Consider the following 19,390-nt stretch of genomic DNA (forward strand, 5'->3'; position numbering starts at 1 on the left):
GTAGAATGACAATTTTTTTTTTTTTTGGGGGGGGGGAGGAGGTGAGGCGGGTAGAAAGACCAGGAGATGGTGCTCAGATTAAGCGTCGCCGCTAGATGATCTCTGGAAGATACTGCAATTTTTAAAATTAGCCTAAAAAAAGGGGGGGACTGCTGTTTCTGGGGGTGCTCCTCACACTCCCCAGGCTCTGCTAAGCTGTGTAGTGTCCGTGATGGTGATTTTTGGAGGGACGTGGGGGGAGGGAACATCGCAGAGGAGCTCCCAGTGTCCCGGAGCCCAGCAGGACACTCGGTGCCAACACTCCCTGAGCAACGTCACCTCTGCCACGGGGACGCTCGGGTCCAGGTCTCGGGACAGCCCGGAGCTCCTCGCCCTTCCCAGCCCTGGCGTAATGCTTGCATTGACAACACAAGGAAAATAAGGCATTTGGAAGTGCTCAATCTCTAGTCCATTCTACAAAACCCATCCCGGTGCCACTTCTGCTGCTGTCCCGAGCGCAGCCGGGCACGGAGCCTCCTCCCGGCCCCAGGACGGGACACGGCACAGCTCGTGCCAGCTGTGGCCAACCTCACGCGGCAGTTTGGGTCATTGAAGAGCTTCGGAGCAAAATGTTGCTTCTCTGCTTCGGGAACAAATCACCATCACCCCTACACCCTACCTCGGGACACGCCTAGGGGAATGGCCGTACTCGTACTACAAAAACTCAGACAGACGCTTCTGTCTTCATCATTTTTTATCTATTGTGTACCATAGAAATTTAAGCAAAATAATTTTTTTTATATATATTTATATATATATATAAATTAGAAGCAAATAAATAAGATTAAGGGGTACATTGAGATCAGCGGGTGTTGCCACTCCAATAGCCACTCACTACTGTTACGCCATACAGGGTCTATATATACTGTACACATGGGTTTGCTGTAAATAACAGGTACGGAGGTGCTGGAGAAGCTGACCAGGAGGAGACTGACGGTAAGAGGAACCTGATTGCATAAGTGTTCCGTGTGCAGCCTGGGGTTTCCAGTTCCCATTGCCTCAAAGTTCATTATTGCTAATTATCTTCCGATGGGGATGTGACAGTCCGGCTACAGGTGGCCTCTGACCCGCGGGAGGGAGCAGGCAGCGTGATACGATGAACACCCAAAGAAGAAGACACCGAAAATGAAATCTAAGGAGGCAAAGGCAGGTGTACAGGTACCTCCAATTCCCTCTGTCCCGGCGGGATCCACCGGATCTGTCCTCTCCTGGGTCCTCACTCTGCGCCAGGCACACCCAGTGCCCAGGCATCGCTCACTGCTGGTCCTCACCCATCACCTGCAGGGCTTGCTCAGCTCTCCCAGGAGAAGAGCTGCAGGAATCCCGCTGTTTCCATCCAGCAGCACGAGGGGTGTTCTAGCCATGACCTGCAACCTGCAGACTGGGGAAGACACGGGCCAGGGAAAGCAGGACAAACGCTGCCTCCTGGGAGCCGCTCTGACAGCAGAACTCCTGCCAACCCTCAGTCCTGCTGCAGCAACTCGGAGCTGAGAGCTGGACTGCAAGCCCCAGAGCTTCGCTGGACGACAAATCTCTTCGCTCTGTGCTCAAGCACCTCCTCACACCCCGCCAGCAGCTCGCTGTCTCAGCCCCCTTCGGATGCAGGTACGGGAAAACCAAACCAAACCTCACTCCAATCACAAAGCATCACGTTAAAGACAGTCCCAAACCTTTACTAAACACAGCAGACCACGGGGAATCTGCTCAAAGGCTTCTTTAAAGTGAAAACAAAAAGGAAAAATGGTCACCAGCTGAAATATCCTGATTGGTATTATTGGGATGACTGGGCGCTGCGGGAACCACCAGCAGCCTCCAGCAACAAGCGCCTCGGCCACAGCCCCCAGTGTTTTCTGAGCAGATTTGGAGTTGTTTGTGTTTGACTTTGAAGGAACCTGAACCAGAAGCAGATTTTTTTTTTTTTTTAAATCTCCTTAAAGTCCACGCACAAATGAGGAAAAAAAAAATGTCAAAGAAAGAGCTCACACAAATGCACAGCATCCCCACGACGCGAGCATCTTTGGAAGTCGACGTCTCAGCCGATACAGCTGAGGCATTGAAAGATAGAGGCAGCAACTCCTGATAGCAATAAATATACTAGGCTAAAAACAAATCAGGTTCTCATGTCCATATTCCTAATCAGTAGCTGAAAAAGCCACCATTAAAAAAAAAAAAAAAGGATGCTATTTATTAGTGCATAAAAAAATAGGTTTGGAATCCCTGTTTAGATTTTCTTTTTTTTCAGATTTCTGCATGAGTGTGTGTGTGTGTGTGTTTATTTGCACTGTCACCTGCCGGCAGGATGCTGCCAGCATGTCCTCGCTGTCCCTCTGTCTGTCCTGCTGCAGAGGCGCCCAGGGCCGGCCAGGCCGGAGCAAGCAGAGCAGTTCAGAAGATATCGGGGCACACGCTCCAGTCCTGCTTGTCCTTGGCCTCCCAGTAGCCGCCTTTGTACGCGCAGATCAGCTCCCCCGTCATGGGATCCACCTTCCTCTCGAACCACAGCGGGATGTAGCCTTCGTAGTCCTTCCCTGCACGGGGACAGAGATGATGAGGGGTCGGTCCTTCCTCCCCGAACCCAGCAGGGTTCTCCCCGCGACACCCCCTCCACCCCATCCCGCATCCATCCCGTCCCATCCCACCTTCCTCCAGGGCTTCCACGGCCTCGGCCTCCCTCCTGCGGCGCACGGCTCGCTGCTTCTCCTCCAGCCGCTGCTTCTCCACGTTGGCCTCGTCCCAGCGGCCGCTCTCCATCAGCCGCTGGTCGGGGCGCAGCCGGCTGTCCGTGGGGGCCACCCGCTCCTCGGGCTCGTTCAGGGTGAGGGCCAGGTCGGAGAAGAAGTACATGTTCTCGGCGTTCTCCCTGCAGTGAGGACCGCGGAGGTTGGTGCCTGCCTCAAGCAAAGCTCCTATCCCTTCGGGTGGTGGTGTCGCACCCCAGCCCAGCAAAGCTGTTTTATCTATTATTTTGATCCCCAAAACACCATGTGTAGAGCACGCTTAAGGGGAGCCCTGCATCCCACCCCCAAAGTGAAGATGTCAGGGATGCCTTGGGGGGAGCACAGACCCCTCCTCTATTGTGTTCACAGAATCACGGAATAATCTAGGTTGGAAGAGACCTCCAAGATCACCTAGTCCAACCCCTGACCTAATGCTAACAAGTCCTCCACTAAACCATATCACTAAGCTCTAAATCTAAATAAATCTTTGGTGTGGGGGAGCTAAAAGCAAAGCCTACGAGCTCCAGTATCACACAGCCAAAGCAGGAAACAACCCAACCCAAGAGCTGCCAGACCAGAGCCTGAAGAAGGGACACTGGTTCTGTGTCCGACAGCAGGGCTGGTCCCCAGAGAGCTGAACTAACCCATGGGACGGGGACTTGGTGGCGAGGCAGAGCAGCCAGCACCTCGCCCTGCCACAGCCAGCAGCCAGGAGAAGCAAACCTCAGCCCAAACCAGCACCTGGCTGCCCAAACCCTCGCTGCCCAGCACGCCGCGCCACAGGACAGGACTCACGGGAGGGGGTACTTCTTCCACAGGACCTTTGGAGACAGCGTTTGGTAGACGGTTTTCTGTTTGCCCTCCGAGCTGGTGCTGCCGTGGCTGCTGTGCACTATCTTGGAGCACTCCATCTTCTCGTCCCATGTGCCAGACATGACGTAGTGGGCTTTACCATCGGCGTCGCTCACCACCCCCGTCACCTGGCAGAAGGAGAGACAAAAGTGCAGGAGGTGGCTTCTGAAAGTGCCCAGGGGGCAAATCCAGGAGCGAAATAGCTGGACCTGGTGACTCAAGTGGTGCTGCGTGGCCTCAGACCTGAGGACAGCACCCAGCAGGCAGGTCCCATCCCACCCCAGCCCCTGCAGCTGGTCCTGCAGCCCACCCAGTCCTGCCCAGCTCCCAGACACGGATTTTCAGCACTGCCCTCCCAGCCCTCCCCATTGAGCTGCACCACATATGAAGGTGCCAGTGCAGATCCTCGCCCCGTGCTAGGATCCCTCCCACCCTCGGGCCAGGACCCCGCAAACCCAAGCCCAGCTCAGAGGGCAGAGCCAGGCCACCAGAAGGAGCAGGGAGATTTCTGGCCACGTACCTTTCGGGGGACGTCTCTGGAGAAGTAGCTGTAGGGGGTAAATTTCAGCTGGCATTTATCTTTTGACTTATGGTTAACAATCTCTATTTCACCAGACTAGATAAAAGACACAGAACCACAGCAAGTGAGAGACTTTGCAAGGAGACAAATGAGCCGTTAGTCACCGCTTGTGCAGCTGCACGGCAGCCTCAGCTGCAGCACCGCTTCTGCTCCCCGCCGCAGCCCCACGGCCGAACCCATCCCGGCCCCAGCCCTCCGAGGCCGGCCTGAGCACCCACCTGGTCGATCCAGAGCTTGCCCACGATGATGTTGTGAACGGTGGAGGTGACCTTCCTCCAGACGTAGTGGTTCCCGCTGGAGTGGAACTCGAGGTGGATGGCGCCTGCGGGAGCACAGAGCCCCGGGCTCAGGGTGGGGACAGGACCAGAGGCCCCAGAACCGTGCCTGTGCCCACCCATCGGCCCCAAAACAGCTCGGGGTCTGCGCCCATCCCTCCCCACTGAAGCTGCTGTGGTAGCCACCAGGTCCCGTGCCCGCTTTCTGATCCCAAAAGCTCTTATTTTAGGAGCTGTTTGGGAACATGCCATGAGACCACGCAGAGGGGACCAGCCCCCAGTGTGCTGCCCAGCCCCAGGATGGGGGGAAGGCAAACACAGCCCTGCAGGGAGGCAGCTTCTGGCCTCTGGCTGCTGGGGAGAGGGCTGGAACAGGCAGCAAGTCGACCTTTAAACAGCATTTAAGGAGAAATCAATTTATGGGCAAGCAGGAGTACAAAATTGGCTGTCTGCTGGCCACCGCCACCTCCCACTGGCCAGTCTGGGTGCCGCCTTGGCACGAGTTAAGCCAGGATATTTCCTGAGCACCTCATCAGCAAGCAAAGCACTCTCCCTTTGCAGCTGGCATAGTTTTCACCTCCATGATTATGGCTGGAGTTTCAGAATTGTCTGTGACCACTCCTACAATGCTCAGGGTGGGATTCATCGAGCCCTACACGAGCCCACGGGACTGGCATGCTGGTTGGACCTCTTGGGTATTGCAGGAGCCAGCCCCGATCCCCTCGGCACGAGTCACCTACCCAGAGGCATGATGGAGAGGTATTTGCCCCTGAACTTGCTGGCGATCGTGATTTCCTGCCATAACGTCCACCCTCGCTTGGAGAAGACGTGGTGGGCAGCCGCCGGCGGGTGGTGGCTCACCTGGAAGAGAGAAGAAAGAGCCCGTGAGGTGCCCGCCACCCCTTCTGTCCAACCCTGGGGCTGACGTGCACGCCCCTGCATTCAGAGACTGCACGCACCGGTGTCATCACAGCCTGAGTGCCCTGAGCAGCTGGATTACAACCGCGAGCAGAGCCAAAACTTCTCCATTAAACCCCACGGTCACCGGCAGGAGGAAATCCTATTTGGATAACTGGATTTCAGGCACGGGATTATCAACGCTTTGCTCAGCAGGTCGGCAGGCTGAGCAGCACCCGCTGCTCCCAAGGGAATGGAAGCAGTCAGAGCAGCGCGATCAGCGTCCGTCCGTCCGTCCACCCCATGATGCCAGCACATCCCGGGGCAGGGGTTGTAATTCAGGGCAGGTTATTTATTTGGGAGATGAGGGTGGAGACAAAGGGACGAAGAAGTGTGGTGAGAAGGAGGGTGAAGAAACAGGAAAAGAGATGACAAGCACGGGAGTGATGTCGGGGCGCTCTGGTGGTATCTGACAGGCAGCACTAGGCTTCATCATCACAACCCAAATTGGGATAATAAACCAAACTTGCTAAACTGACTGTACAGAACACGATGATGAGATGTGCCTGTGGCTAAGGGGTGCATCGAGCATCCCGGTACCGCCGTGTTGGCACCCACCCGCTTCCTACCACGAGGCTGAGCAGGGCTGAAGTGGCCCAAGGGGGAACAGAGACCCCCAATTCCCTCAGCTGTGCATAAAGCCAGTTTGGGAACTGGGCTGCAAGGCAGGACGGGTGAATTAATGCTGGGAGTGGCACCAGACAGAGCACAACGGGGAGGCACCCTCATAGCTGGCTGGAGCTTTGCATGAGCAAAGCACTGAGCAAGGAGCAGCCATTACCATGGAGTGGTTTTGCTTGCACCTACATGCCCTGGTAGGAGCTGATCGCAGACCCCAGTGTCTCCTCCTGCTGCTGCTCCGTGTCCAGATTAGCAGCAAAGCTCTTTCCCTGTGCTATGCCCCTCTCAGGAGCTCTCTGAATGGCCTCGGCCAGACCAAAAAGGCTCCTGCCCCAGTATGAACAAAGCACAGCATCTCCAAAGCCCTGCCAAAAGGGATTGAGCACCTGGAAGACGTGGCTTGCAAGCACAGCCCCACAAAAATCACTGACCCACAGCCCTCAGTGGGCACGCTCTGCTCAACGCTGCTGCAGGTCTTGGACCTACGCTGGCCTCTGCAGAGCGATGGAGGTTTGTGGCTTTGTTTGATGCTTCTGAGAGCTGAAAGATGTGATGGTTGCTCTGCTCCCGATACAGCACAGCCACCTCCTGGAGCCCCCACCAACACGATGTCCTGCCTGCAATGGTGATAAACGGCCCCGGCCATCCCCAGGAGGGGTGGGACGCACCAGCCAAGCATGCTACATAATTAAAGAGTCAATTTTCTTCACAGGTCTCAACCCATTAAACGCTCCAGGTTTTTAATTAAGACCTGCTGTTTGACCGATACGCGTCAGAGGCACTCTGTGGTTAGCACAAGAGGATGTCAGAGGCTCTCAGGTTGCTCCCAAGCTTTGAAACTAAAACTTTTCAGTGTAACAAGAAAGAAACAAGGAGGAACTGTGCCTCAGGCTTCACTGATGTGTCTTCTCCCTGTCTGCTCAAGTGTTGAGCTGTTACACAGACCCCAGACCCAAGCAGGCTGCCATGAAACCTGCCATGGTGACAGACGCTCTTCTCCTTCCCTTTTTCCAACCCCAACTCCTGCTCTGCAATGCTGGGACGGCCACACAATGCTCCTGCAGATGGCTCAGGCTGCGTTTGCTGCTGCTTCTGCCAGTGCCAGGAGCAGCGTGCTGCCTGTCTCGGCCAGGAGGAAGGCTCAGCACCAGGAGCTGCTGGGTCTCCTTTGGGGAAGGGGCTGCTTGGACTGGACACGAGCAGAGACACGCAGCCCACACCTCACCTGCTCGCACAGGGAACGGAAACCAAACTCCTCCAGCCGGTCGAGCTCGTAGGTTTCCCCCAGCAGCGGGTTGAACGGCTTCGCCGTGCGGTGGACCGTCGTCGAGTAGGAAGACACGGAAAACGCGGCCACGAAACACATCTGCTCCGTGGAGCTCTCGCACTTGACGGCTTTGTCCAGCAGCTCGTGGTACTCCAGGTCCTCCGTCAGCCGCTGCAGCATGGAGAGCGGCTCGTTGAAGTTTACCTGCAGGGAGAGAGGAGGGAGGGCAGCAAAGGAGGACAGGGGCTGAGCTGGGCACTTCAACATCTGCCTTTCACCCCAGCACCGTGTCCTGCTCCCCAACAGCACCTCACGCCGTCAGCTGTCCTAGCACGGGGCTCACAGCACGGGACTGGATGTGCCAGGGTGCCCTGCACGCATGCTGCCGCTGCAGAGCCACGCAATTGTGAAATAAAGCAAGAGATTCATGCTATAACGTGCTCCCTGAACCATGCCACGAGAGCCTGAAGGCTTTGAAGAGCCCAGCTGGGCTGAGCTAGGAACAGCCCAGCAGGGAGCTGGCAGCCCCGCAGGCTAACCAGACACCATCCCAGTTCATGCATGCTCCAAATCAGGCACCGATGTCTCCCAAAATGAGCCTCAGCAGTGCCCAGCTCCCTCCTGGCTAGAATCTACCAGGCCAGGAGCAAGAGGTGGCACAGAGGTAGAGGTGAGCATCCCTGGGCATCCTTCAGCCACCTCCATCACCTCTGGGCTGCAGCACAGTGACTGGGAGAGCCTCAAAAACCTGACTTAGGGGCATCCCTGCTCCTGGGGTATCCCTGCTCCTGGGATTACAGCCCCATATCAGCAGCCACAGTGCTTTTATGAGCTGCAGGCAGTGACAGCTGTGATGCACCGCAGGGCAAAGGGCAGAGAGGCAGCTCTGCCCCAGGAGAGCCCCCAGTGCATTTATTTCCAGCCCCAAATCATCGCTTTGTCAACTGGAGAAGTGTGCAGTATGTCACCAGGCTGGGCAGGATTCTCACTGCAAATGTCTTTGGGGAAAAAAAGAGAAAGAAAAAAAAAAAAGCAGTTGGTTTTAGCAATCTATTTGTTCTGAAAAGAATTAGAATCACAAAGGAAAAAAAAGAAAGAACAGAAAGTGAGATGTTTTCTGTTTCATGAGTGGAAAGTGTTCTGCCTCGAAACCATTCAAAATTCACTTTTCACTTCCATTTCAGATCAAAAACCATATTTTAGAATGAGCAGATGGTTGAAGGATGAGAGAACCACTTCTATAAGCCCAGTTACACGTTCTGTGTTAAAGACAACAAACCTCAGGTCATTCCACTCGGGGATTTAGCCTGTAAACAAGGGGGATCTTAGAGCATCCGAGAAAGACAGAGGCACCCAGAAAGGGCAGCAGCGCATCCACAGAGAAGCGAATCGCTGCCAGCTCGGGGTAACTCTGAGAGCCACCGCTGGAGCAGGCAGCTTGAGGACAAAGCCAGCAGCTGCGGCCTCCCATGGGCACCGCTCGGGAAGCCACGAAGCCAAACCTGGGGGAGGAATGAAGATTAACCCCCTCCAAACACAAAATCCCAACAGCTGCTTTGTTCCGTTTCACTGTTGCGGATTTGTTCACTCGCAGGAAAAACAAAGGAACGAATGTGGAGTTTGCAGGGGGAGGTTTTCCAATCCATCGCGTCCCCAGGGAGGGAGAGGGGGTCTCAGAAATGCTCCCAAAAGGCCAAGAATCGGTTGAAGTACACGGCAGGAGAAGCTCCTGCTACAGCCACCACACGCCACGGAGTGCAGCACAGCGGGCTCACCAGAGGTTTGTACTGGTTTGTACTGGAACTGACCAGCTTTCCAAACAGCCTTTCCCCAGCTGACTGCTCTGCTCCCTCCTCGTCTTCCCATCAGCCTGCGAGCCCCCTCCTGTCGCTGCTTCCCCACGGCAGAGGGCAGGGATGCAGAGAGAGGGGCTAACAGCGAGCTGATGCCGGGCTGAGCCGTTCCCTTCCCACTCGTGGCTCTGTTGAACACTTGCTGGGAAACCCACCGACCTGCCCCAGAAAGGGACGGAGGAGCTGCAGCCCTCCAGCAGGCTTTGGCTCTGCTCAGCAGCTCCCAGAACGGTTCGATGGGGAGGGGAGGTAGCTAGCTCCTCTCTGTCGGCGCCGCAGCTGCTGGTATTCCACGTCCTGAACTGATTTCTGTGCCCATCACGCCTCTATCTGATATTGATGTTTTGGCAGAAATGCTAACGGACAGCACCGGGCTGCAGATCTCAGCTGGACATGGCCCAAGGAAGAGACGAACCCGTCTTTTTCTCCGAGCGCGTCAGGTACTGTTCTGAGAAATAAGATGTATTCTCCCAAGCCTGCCAGGATTTCATGGGGTTTGGGGAAGCAGAGTACTTGCGGTGGCACCCATGCCACTTACGGGGCTGGCCGAGACCTGCTGGCAAAGCAGCAGCCTGTCCAGGGCTGTTCTGCACAGGTTCCACCTCCTTCACTGCAAGGGAGCTCTTTGCAAGGAAAATAAAGGTACTTTGAGTCCCTGGATGAAACACGCTGCTGGTGCAGAACACAGAAGGGTACGCGGGGCTGCTCACCCAGCATCATGTCCCCAGACTCACAAAGGGGAAAGGGTGATCAGCAGCAAGGTCTCTCCTCCTGGCCCCTGGGTGAAATGCTTGAGCACACGGGGATTCAAGATGCCCCAGTTTTCTCCTTGCCTCTGCACTGGTTGGGTTTGCAGAGGACATTCAGGCAATGTCTCTCTGCTCCAGCTTGCTCAGGGCACCACGTGGGCACTCCAGGGCTCTCCACAGCCAGTACAGGAGAAGGGATCAGTCCCAACCGGGTTCAAACAGACCCTAATGCAACAGCCATGACGTCGGAGCTATTTACCACAAAGCAATTAGCAGCAAAGCTCCATTCTGCTGAGGACAGACTCCTCCTGCCTGGCTGCTTGTGCTTTCTGGCTGTGCTGGCTCCCCATAGCAGCGGACAATTTCGAGAGCAACCAAACTGCAGCCAGGACGGGTGTGCCAGTTGGTGACATGCTCTCCAGCCTGCGCGGAGGCTGCTGTGCTGCCACAACCCCTGCAGCACCACCTGGAGCAATAATTTAAATTCTCTGCAGCAAACCAAACCTTCAGCTTGGCCCCTGCGTCGTGGCAGCAAGCTCTCGAGGCTCACTTACGGGCATGGGGATCTTGGACAGCTCCTTGCCGATGCAGTTCTTCATGATGCTCCAGAGGTTAAGGCTGTAGTTGGGTTTGTCGGGGATGCGGGTCCGCCTCCTTTTCTTCGGCAGGAGATCTTTGCAAGACTCATTGTAGCTGCTTTGATTTGAGCTTTCGAAGACCTGCAGAAGCAACGGATGCACAGGTCTAAGCCAGGCTCACTCCTCCTCTCCCTGCGTTTCATATTTCATCTCCCACCCTGCCCAGCCAACTCACGCTGTCCTCCAGGTTCCAGTCCTCGGGGTGCCCCTCGCTGGCCCCGCTCAGGTTACTGCCCGAACGCCTGCGGGGAAAAAAAGGCCAAATGCTGAAGGTGAAAAAGGGCAGAGAAAGGGAGAGAGGAGCCAGGGCAGTGCTGCTCAGCCACCACCAGCATGGGCATCTCCCTCCACCACCCAGGGTGCTGCCAGGAAGGCAAAGGGGTGATAGAGGCCGAGTGTGGGCATCAGAGGGGGCTGAGAGATGTGCACACGTGGGTCACTCCCCCTCAGGAGGGGAGGCTGCTCTAAAGCCTAAGCACAACACCAGGCAAACTCCTGCCACATGCTCAGGGGGCTTCGCCATGCCCCGGGGCAGGGGCTCGTACCTGTGGTGCTTGGGGTCTGCGGTTACAGTGATAAAAGCTGGTGCATCCTCCATGGCATCAAAATACTCTGTCTCTTCATCTTCGTCACTGGCCTCTCCTTTTGAGGACTGCACACTCCCTGTGGGCACAAAGGGTTCGAGATGCTCAGTTGCTGCCAGTCCCCTTTGGAACCCATCGAGCACAAGTGTCACCGCTGTCCCCAGTGTCCTCCTCCTGCTGTGTCCCTTCCAACACAGGCTTCCTTCACAGCTTATCTCACATCAGCCTCCATTCCCCTCCACAAGGAGAGGTTGTCCTGCTGGTTTCCAGCTCCTAAAACCAAGAATGTGCCCCCCAGCTTGCATCCTGCCCCCGGTCAAGGCACACAAGGCTCCCCTGCCACACTCAGAGCCACCTCCAAAGTGTCACCAGGCCTCCCAGCCAGCTCCTGCTCCAGCATCACCACGTCTGCCAGGAAATCTGGTTTGGGTTAAAACAGAAAAAAAAAAAGCCAAATGTTTCAGGTGTTGCTCAGACTTCCTGGCCTTTGCGTTTTCCAGCCACGCAGTTATAAACATTTCTCTTCCCTGCTGCTTGGGGAGAGGTCACCAGGAAGCCAGGAGCCACAGCCTGAGCCACACATACCCCACTCACCCCCCAAAAATTAAGTGCTGCTGAGGCTGTGTGCAGGGACCAGGATGGATGCCCCAGCCCCATGGGGCTGGGTTGTTTGCAGGGGACAGCACCTTCCTTCCCTACACCTTCCCTATGTCCTTCCAAAGGAACAGAACCACCCCAAACAGGGGTTGGGACCATCCCAAAGGGGGTTGGGATGGATTTGTGCCTTCCCCTACACCCCCCGGCACCACCTTCGCCCCTCCAGCAGCAGCTCACTTCTCCCTCGGGGCCATAAATCCTTTTAAAATAAGACAGGGCTCTGCTTGCAGCTCTTGGCTACCAGGCTGTAACTAACGTCTCCTGCAGGGAAGGAGATTTGGCACTACTAGCCAAAGCTGTTAGATTTTATTGCCCAATAAACAACTTTTGCCAACAGTAGAGTCCCGGCTGGGACAGCGCCACCCCACAGCACTGACCTCGGTGGCCCTGGGGACCCCAGGTTTCCTCTGCAACAGCCTGAGATGCTCCCAAGGGTAAGGGAGGAGGCTGCCAAGCCAGCCTGAGATAGCAGAAGCAAGCCAAGCTCTGGGGGCACAGCGCTCTCCTGCAACCACATCCTGAGGTTTGGGGAGATCCAAGTCCCCAAGCAAGGAGCCACGGGACAATTAGGGACAATTACGGGGCGACGGGCTCTGTAAAAGCAAACACAACGGGCACACATCCTCCCCTTCCCAACATTGTGGCTCTGCCCCTGTCCTGGCTCACCCTTGGCGGTGCCGGTGCTGCCCGCGCTGCCCGGGGCCCCGCGGCAGGCTCTCTCCAAGCTGTTGTGCTGCTTGGCTAGCTGCTCGATGGTCTCCTCCAGCCGGATCCTCTGCTCCCGCTCATACTGCAGCGCCCGCTGCCATTTTCGGCTGTGAGTCTCCGCTAAGTCCAGGAAATCGCGGCAAGCCTGGAGGGAAGGAAGGGAGACGTCAGCTGGGAGCTTGTCATGGGAAAAACATCATCCCTGCATCCTTGGGGTTGCAAACAGTCCGGCCCTGAGCGTCCGAACCCAAACCCGAACCTCCTCGGAGATGGAGGCAATGCAGACGGGGTCCTTGGGGTCAGGGAGCCCCGGTTGGGCTCACACAGACAGGGATTCCCCCAGACCCCAAGCAGCCCCCTCCGACCCTACTCCTGCAGGCAAGGAGAAGCCAGGCAGGGCGATGGGTGACAACCACAGAGCGGGGGACGCACACACAGGGAGCCACAGCCCCTGCCCAAGGCCAAAAGCCCCGCTGGCCCCACCACATGCTCAGCACCGCGCAGGAGCTCCAAACAATTCGATGACAAAGCGGGGAATTTTGAGGGTCTGCCTTTCAACCACCCACAAAGCCTCGGTTATTTACAACCTTTCCATCCACTCGGATTTCACAGGTTACTTATTCAGCTCTTTCGGGCTGGCAGATGGCACCTGAACGCCGAGTTACCTCCAAGCAACAGCAGGGCTTCAGCTCCCGTAACGCGGCCCCAGGTTTTACCAGGATCTGCCCAAGAAAAGCTCTGACTCTGCAGGTTTCCAGCAAACCTGCGAATGGGATTTGAGTCTCATCCAGGGAGAGAAGTTTGACAGCATCAGAAACGATGCAGCACGGAGCAGCAGCTTTTGTGCTCCAGGTGAAGCAGCCCGAAGCAGAGGGAACAAACGTCCCATGGCTATTTAGGAAGACGCAGGGGACAGGCACGTGTGCCAACATCCCAACAGCATTGAACCACCTGGAGGGGATTTATAAAGCCTCAGGCAGAGCCACGCAGACCCACACGCACCCAAACTCCATAAATGTTACCCCGTGCAGGTCCCCTGCACCCCAGGCACGCTCCCACCCCATGTACCCCAGCCAGATGGGTTCGCTTTGCGTTTCCTCATCCCCACATCTGAAGCCTCCAAGAAAATCCCTCTGCTCCCCTCCCTGCACCTTCCCAAACCTCGCCGGCACCAGTGCAAACCAAGCCGTGCCCCGAGCTGGCAGGCTCGCCTCTTTTATTACGCTGATGCCTTGTGGTAAGAGGATGAAAGCAGAAGGGCAAGTAATCAGATAGTGGCCACGACCTTGCCAGCACAGAAAGCTCATTACCTGCTCGGAAGATCCCAGATCGTGGGCAACAGGCAGGGAAGTGCCAGCTGGCCCCGCTCAGGGGCTGAGCCCTTTAAAACGATGCGCCAGGAGATCTCCAGGCATGACCCCGCTGCGACCCAACGCCCACACCCCCAGCTGCAAGCTTAAGTTATTCCTTTGCTTTTACACCTTAGAGAGGTGCCAAAAGGCACCTGGAGCCCAAGCTGCTCCGGCAGCCGCACCCCCGAGCCGCTGACGGGTGCAGAGTCCGGGCAGCTCTCCCCAGGCTCCTCCTGCCTCTCTCTAGTCCCTAAATCAGCACTTTCAGGGGTCGTTTGTCACCATTTAGGCTGTCCAAACCTTCGGTGGCGACAAGCCAGCTGCTGCGGGGACATGCAGGTGTTGCGTTAAGGCAGCAGCGCCGGCTGGAGCCCGGAGCAGCTCTGCCTCTCCCCAAGACAAAGAGCCACGAGCAGGGGGCACCACAAAGCAGTGCCTTGCCCTGCGATGCTCTCGAGGCTGCAGCAATCCCCAGCCACCAGCAGCCACCGAGCACCACTCCCTGCTGCCAAACGACGTGGCACAACCGATTTCCTTCCCGTGGTTAAAGCCACGGAGTGGGAGCTGCCCCACGCACCAGGAAAGTGCCCCGGGACCCTGGGGGTGGGACGCCCCGAAGGGACGCAGCGGCTCCAGGAGACAGCAGCCACGGCTGGGGTGAGCGCGAGAGGAGGGCAGAGGAGCAGAGAAGAGGGAAACGGGTGAGAAAGCAGCAGCCAGCAACTCTGTGAGGGTGAGGACAGAGAAATGCAGCTGCTGGGAAGCACTGACAGGGCGCTGGGAGGATCTGCCCTCACCAAACGTGACCCTGAGGAGAGCACCGAGAGCACCCAAGGTGGCACAGGCAGAGGAGCCGCAGGTGCAGCTCGACGCGCCCTGCTCGCAGGATACCAAGACTGGGAGATGCTGCCCTGGTGGCACCAGCCTGCCCCACGGAGCCATCCCACAGCCCCATCCACACCAGCAGTGCCCTGTCCTTACCTGTCCTGTCCTTACCCTACCTCAAACGGGTGATGGCAGCGCCGGCACCATGCGCTTCACCACTCACGGGCATCACATCGCCGCTTCCACGCCTGCTGGTGGCTGTCCCCTCTCCCCCAGGGGTGACTTCACGGGGCTGTCACCGTGCGAGGAGGTGGCCGGGGAGCAGAGGGGTGGCCCCGGTCACCGATCTCCCCATGGTGACAGTGCAGGGGAGTTAGTTGCCACCTCAGAGCAGTCCTGGCACGGGTCAGGGTGAGCGCAGGGGACATGAACCCGAGGTGCCAGCATCCCGGGTCACGGCCCATTCATTTCATTAATCCCTCCGAAGGTGCAGACAATCGCAGCCAGCGGGGCTTTCTCGGGAGCAACGCGGCGAAATCCAGCTTATAAAAACCCTGACGGAGCGGCGGCTAAATTTAGCTAGGGCTGAACCTGAGCTGGATTGTGAGCGAGACAGAGCCGCAAATCCACACGGTGCGGGGAGAGCAGCCCTTCCCACAGAGGTCAGCGGGCGAGAGGCCCCCGGGTGAAGGCACCGCATGGGAGAGCGCAGGAAGAGTTCGGAGGATGAAAGCAAACCAGAAGCAATTCCCCAACGGGGCAGAGGCACAAGATGTGCTTTAGCAGAGGGCGCAGGCATCCTGTGGCTATCGCAGCCATCTGCAGAGCTCGCCCGGGGCCGAGCACGTTGTGCCCCATATGCCCTGACACAGCGGCTGTGTTTCAGCACGCCGATGCCAAAACCCCCAGCAAGGCAGGGAGAGGCCAACAGAGGGGCTGCTGTTCCCATCCCACGCAGCACCACACTGCTGGGAGCCTGGTTTTAATCCTCCAGGTTACAGAGGGGCAAAGGGGGGCATGGGAAGGGCCGCACCGTGCCCCCATCCTCGCTGCGAGCTTGGCGCAAAGCCCCAGCCCCAGCCTCCAACCTCGCAGCCCCGAGACCCGATCGCTTCTTGGCATCCTCACAGCACGGAGCCAGCACCCTCTGCGCTCCACGAGCGTGTCTGAAAATAACCAGGGAGGAAGCAGCCCTGCTGAAGGCCGGGCGAGGAGGACTGCCCGTTCCCAATGCCCCAGAAGGGGCAGCGGGCTCTTCCCTCCGCGGCTAGCACAAGGTTTGGCACTCCATCCTAACTCAGTGCTGGGCTGCAAATCCCCATAAAGGCACGCTGGAGAAGCGCCCTCCAGGCTCCTGCAGATCCCTGCGGAGGGAGGCAGGATGCCATCGAGACCCCCCCATGGAGCAGGGGGTGAATGCCGCCACTGTCAGGATGCTCCAGCACGGCTCACGCGCCTGTCACGGCACGCACACCAGATTTCACAGCTTGCTGCAGCCCAACAGGAGCATCGTTAACGTCCCGCAGAGGATTTCTGTAGCTGGAAGCCACCACCCGAGGTCACCCGCGTCCTGCTGGGGTGCCAGTGCCACACACCCGCAGGCACCTGGGACCTCAGCGGGTCAGCAGGAGAGACACAGAGCACGGAGACAAAGCATCGCTCGGGACACGCATCGCTCCATCGCCCGGGCGTGACGTGGGAGAAGGGAACAGCCAGCTGCACTCAATCATCTCCCTTTCAAAGGTGCATTGTGCAGCGAGGGCTGCTTCATTCATCGCAGGAAAGAGCATCTTGCTGCTCTGCACGCTTCTGGTGCTGCGTAGATAAGTGCTCCCTTCCTTCCTGGGCTCATCAAAACACAGGGACACAGCTGCGCTGCTGCTGCTTACCAGAAAATATCCCAGGGGAAGGGCCATTTCTCATCCTCTTTTTAGCTCAGAACACATTACCATCACGTCAGCGCCCCAGTCGTGGGGCGCAGCATAAAATTCAGCACTCGGCGTTGCGAGCAGGGAGATGTGCACAGCGTTAGCACAGGCAGAGGGGTAATTTGTCTTCCTTCCCTCTCTCCCCCAAACACTGAGCACAAAGCAAAAGGGAAAAAAAGCAAGGACAGAGCCGGCCTGAATCCCAAACCGGCTCGCACAAGCAGCCGGATGGCAACCAGACAGGGTGGACACGGTGTCAAGTGCAGTCGGTGGTGCCCCCAGCCAGGCCCACGGAGCAGCAGCACAGCAGCAGTGCAGGGGGACATCCAGGGGACACAGATGGCTGAAACGACAGCAAATCCCCCCAGAGCCCTTGGAGTGATCCTCAGCCACCCGCCCAGCTGCCCGAGGAAGGCACAGGCACGCCAAGAGCTGCTTCTCCCCCGGGAAGGGCTGGCAGCAAGAGGAGAGCCTGAAAGGTGCTGGGCTGAGCCCCTCCAGCTCACGGCACCATGCAATTAAGGATGCACAGGCACGGGAAAACTCATTAATGCCCCAAAGGGCCGCAGGGAGAGACATGAGAGCAGCCAGAGCTGGTCCAGCCCTGCAGCACGCACAGCACCGCGCCAACGGCGGCGTCTCCGCCAGAACCCAGCGCTCACCCGACGTGGCCCCAAAACGCTGCTGGTCCTGCAGGAGGACCCCCAGCAGGTCCCTGCCAGCACCCGCATCCCACAGCAGCTCGGATGAAGTTCAAGGCAACCGAGGCTCTTGACTGGCAGGCGCAAGGACTGCTGATTTGGCCCCAATAAAGCGGAAGAGCTGCTGTTCAGGTGAACAGCAGCATTCACCCCGTACCCCCTCCGCTAAGCCCCCTCTGAAGCCCCTCAAACCAACCTCAGCCCAGGTCCAAGCAGCTGGGGCCGGCCCTGGCTCCACGGCTGGCTCCTGTCTGCAGCCCCGGCCGTGTAATCCAGCCCTCACCGCCCAGAGGATTAGCGTGGAGCCGGTGGCAAATCCCTGGGTGCAGCTGCGTTAACGGAGGCTCCTGCGATCCCTCGGGCACGCAGGCTGCTGAGCCCATCACCGCCGCGTCCTCGGCGGGACAGGAGCCCTGCGGTTTGCTTTCCAAAGCCCTGCTCTCTGGCAGAAAAACAAGGAAGGCATTTGCGCAATGCTTTGGCCCCGAACCGAGCCAGGCAGCACCGCAGCCCCGCCGGCCGTGCCAGGGCCACGCGGTGTCGGGCAGGAAGGTGCACGGGGAGCTGAGACCCCGCAGAGCTGGGCTGCCACGAAGGGCTCCCTTGTAGGGCTTTGCTGCTCTCCTTTGGGAACGCTCACGTCCTTGGCTTTCCTTCCAGAGGCTCTCACTGCCCGGCAGCCAGATCCCTCCAGCTGCACGCTGCGGTCGCTTCCTTCCTTTCTGGTACCCGCACCACCAAATCCGGAGTGGGGACCCAGTCCCCAGAGCAGGTTCCTGCTCCCCAGCTCTGTCCAGCCTCAGCCAAAGGGCCCAGGAAGGCCAGATGCCATCCCAGACTTCATCCCCTGGGCTTGCCCTGCCCTCCGAGCAGTCCCAAATGCCTTCATGGTTAAACAGAGCCAGGCTGGTGAGCTGTCACACTGCTGCTTCAGCAGGGAGGGAAAGGGGGGACCTGTGCCAACCCTCAGCACACACAGGGATCTGACCCCAGCCTCAGCACACTTCGACAGCTCCATCCTGCAAAGAGGGTGCACACAGACAGATCTAACAAGCTCCTGCCTGTTGCTGGCTGCTGCTTTTCTCCAACAGAGAGAACTCCAGACTGGAAGGACGCCGGTCCCCACCACCCAGTGAGCGGCCAGGGTGGCAGCGAGCAGCTGCCACTGCCCACGGGCAGCTCCAGCCCCAGGCCCTGGAGGCCCCACTTCATTTCATCCCTTGGTTTCGGCCCCATGCCACGTGTGTGTGCCCACACCAGGCTCCACAGGGCGCTCGGCCAGGCACTCTGCTGCACGAGGCCGTGAGGAGCAGCCCTGGGTGCCAGCAGCTTGCCCAGCAGCAGCTCCCCTCCCTTGTCGCACTTGTCTCCAGCACTGCCCGGTGCCACAGCTTCCTCCCGGGCAGATCTACTTGGCTGGGTGGTCCTGCAGCAACGTGGAGCATTTCTGACGGGGTAAGGCCGGTCTCTGAGGTGCTCAGACTGCAGAAATCAGCCCCTGTCACCCACCAGCTGCCTGGGCAGAAACGCTCAGAGCTCTCCTTCTCTGAAGCTGCAGGAGAGGAGTTATCGCAGAGCTGAAAAAAACAGGAGCTGCAAGAGACGTGAGGTCAGATGGACACGGCGAGGAGGAAGAGGAGGTGGAGGAGAGGCGCGAAGCCCCACGCCGTGGTGAGGACAAAGCCACCTGCAGGAGCAGCAGCTCCAAGAGCTCTGCCTGAAAGCCCCAGACTCGGAATTTATACCAAGTCCCACGGCCACGTGCAAGATCTGAGGGTGAAATAAGAGGGCAGGAGGCTTCAGCGACCCCAGGGAACTGGGTCACAGCACCAAGCCCAGCCGGAGGGTCGCCACACAAGCAGCCCCCCCAGTGACTTGTTCATCAGCATCCACAGCGACACAGACCCCTCGCCGCTGCCTCCTCGTCTGCCCGGGATTAGGGCCGGGTTAGGGATTTAATCGCAAAGCCACGGGCTTTCTGGGTCACTGACGTGGTTTTCGATGCGCTGATTAGAGCAGACGGAGCGGCGCAGCACGGATAATTAATTAACCAGGCTCCTCCTGCACCTTCACCGCCGCGACAGGCC

General features: G+C 58.1%; 1 protein-coding gene across 3 annotated transcripts in view; it reads right to left on the reverse strand.

Moving 5' to 3' along the window:
- Window positions 1-2,242: 2,242 nt before the first annotated feature.
- Window positions 2,243-19,390, reverse strand: part of OSBP2 (oxysterol binding protein 2) — a 72,457-nt gene continuing 55,309 nt past the window's right edge. For 2 of the 3 annotated variants that reach the window (XM_032198944.1, XM_032198946.1), the window contains exons 4-13: window positions 12,456-12,642; window positions 11,094-11,211; window positions 10,724-10,790; window positions 10,465-10,629; window positions 7,267-7,512; window positions 5,204-5,324; window positions 4,407-4,510; window positions 4,129-4,224; window positions 3,552-3,736; window positions 2,243-2,899 (exon numbers count right to left, since the gene is read on the reverse strand). In XM_032198944.1, coding sequence (XP_032054835.1) covers window positions 2,425-2,899; window positions 3,552-3,736; window positions 4,129-4,224; window positions 4,407-4,510; window positions 5,204-5,324; window positions 7,267-7,512; window positions 10,465-10,629; window positions 10,724-10,790; window positions 11,094-11,211; window positions 12,456-12,642 — 1,764 coding nt within the window. In that variant the 3' untranslated portion in view covers window positions 2,243-2,424. The remainder of the gene's footprint in view (window positions 2,900-3,551; window positions 3,737-4,128; window positions 4,225-4,406; window positions 4,511-5,203; window positions 5,325-7,266; window positions 7,513-10,464; window positions 10,630-10,723; window positions 10,791-11,093; window positions 11,212-12,455; window positions 12,643-19,390) is intronic. The other variant, XM_032198945.1, reaches the window with a different exon arrangement.

The sequence above is a fragment of the Aythya fuligula genome, chromosome 17 (assembly GCF_009819795.1).
Source record: "Aythya fuligula isolate bAytFul2 chromosome 17, bAytFul2.pri, whole genome shotgun sequence".
In the NCBI taxonomy this organism is placed as follows: Eukaryota; Metazoa; Chordata; class Aves; order Anseriformes; family Anatidae; genus Aythya; species Aythya fuligula.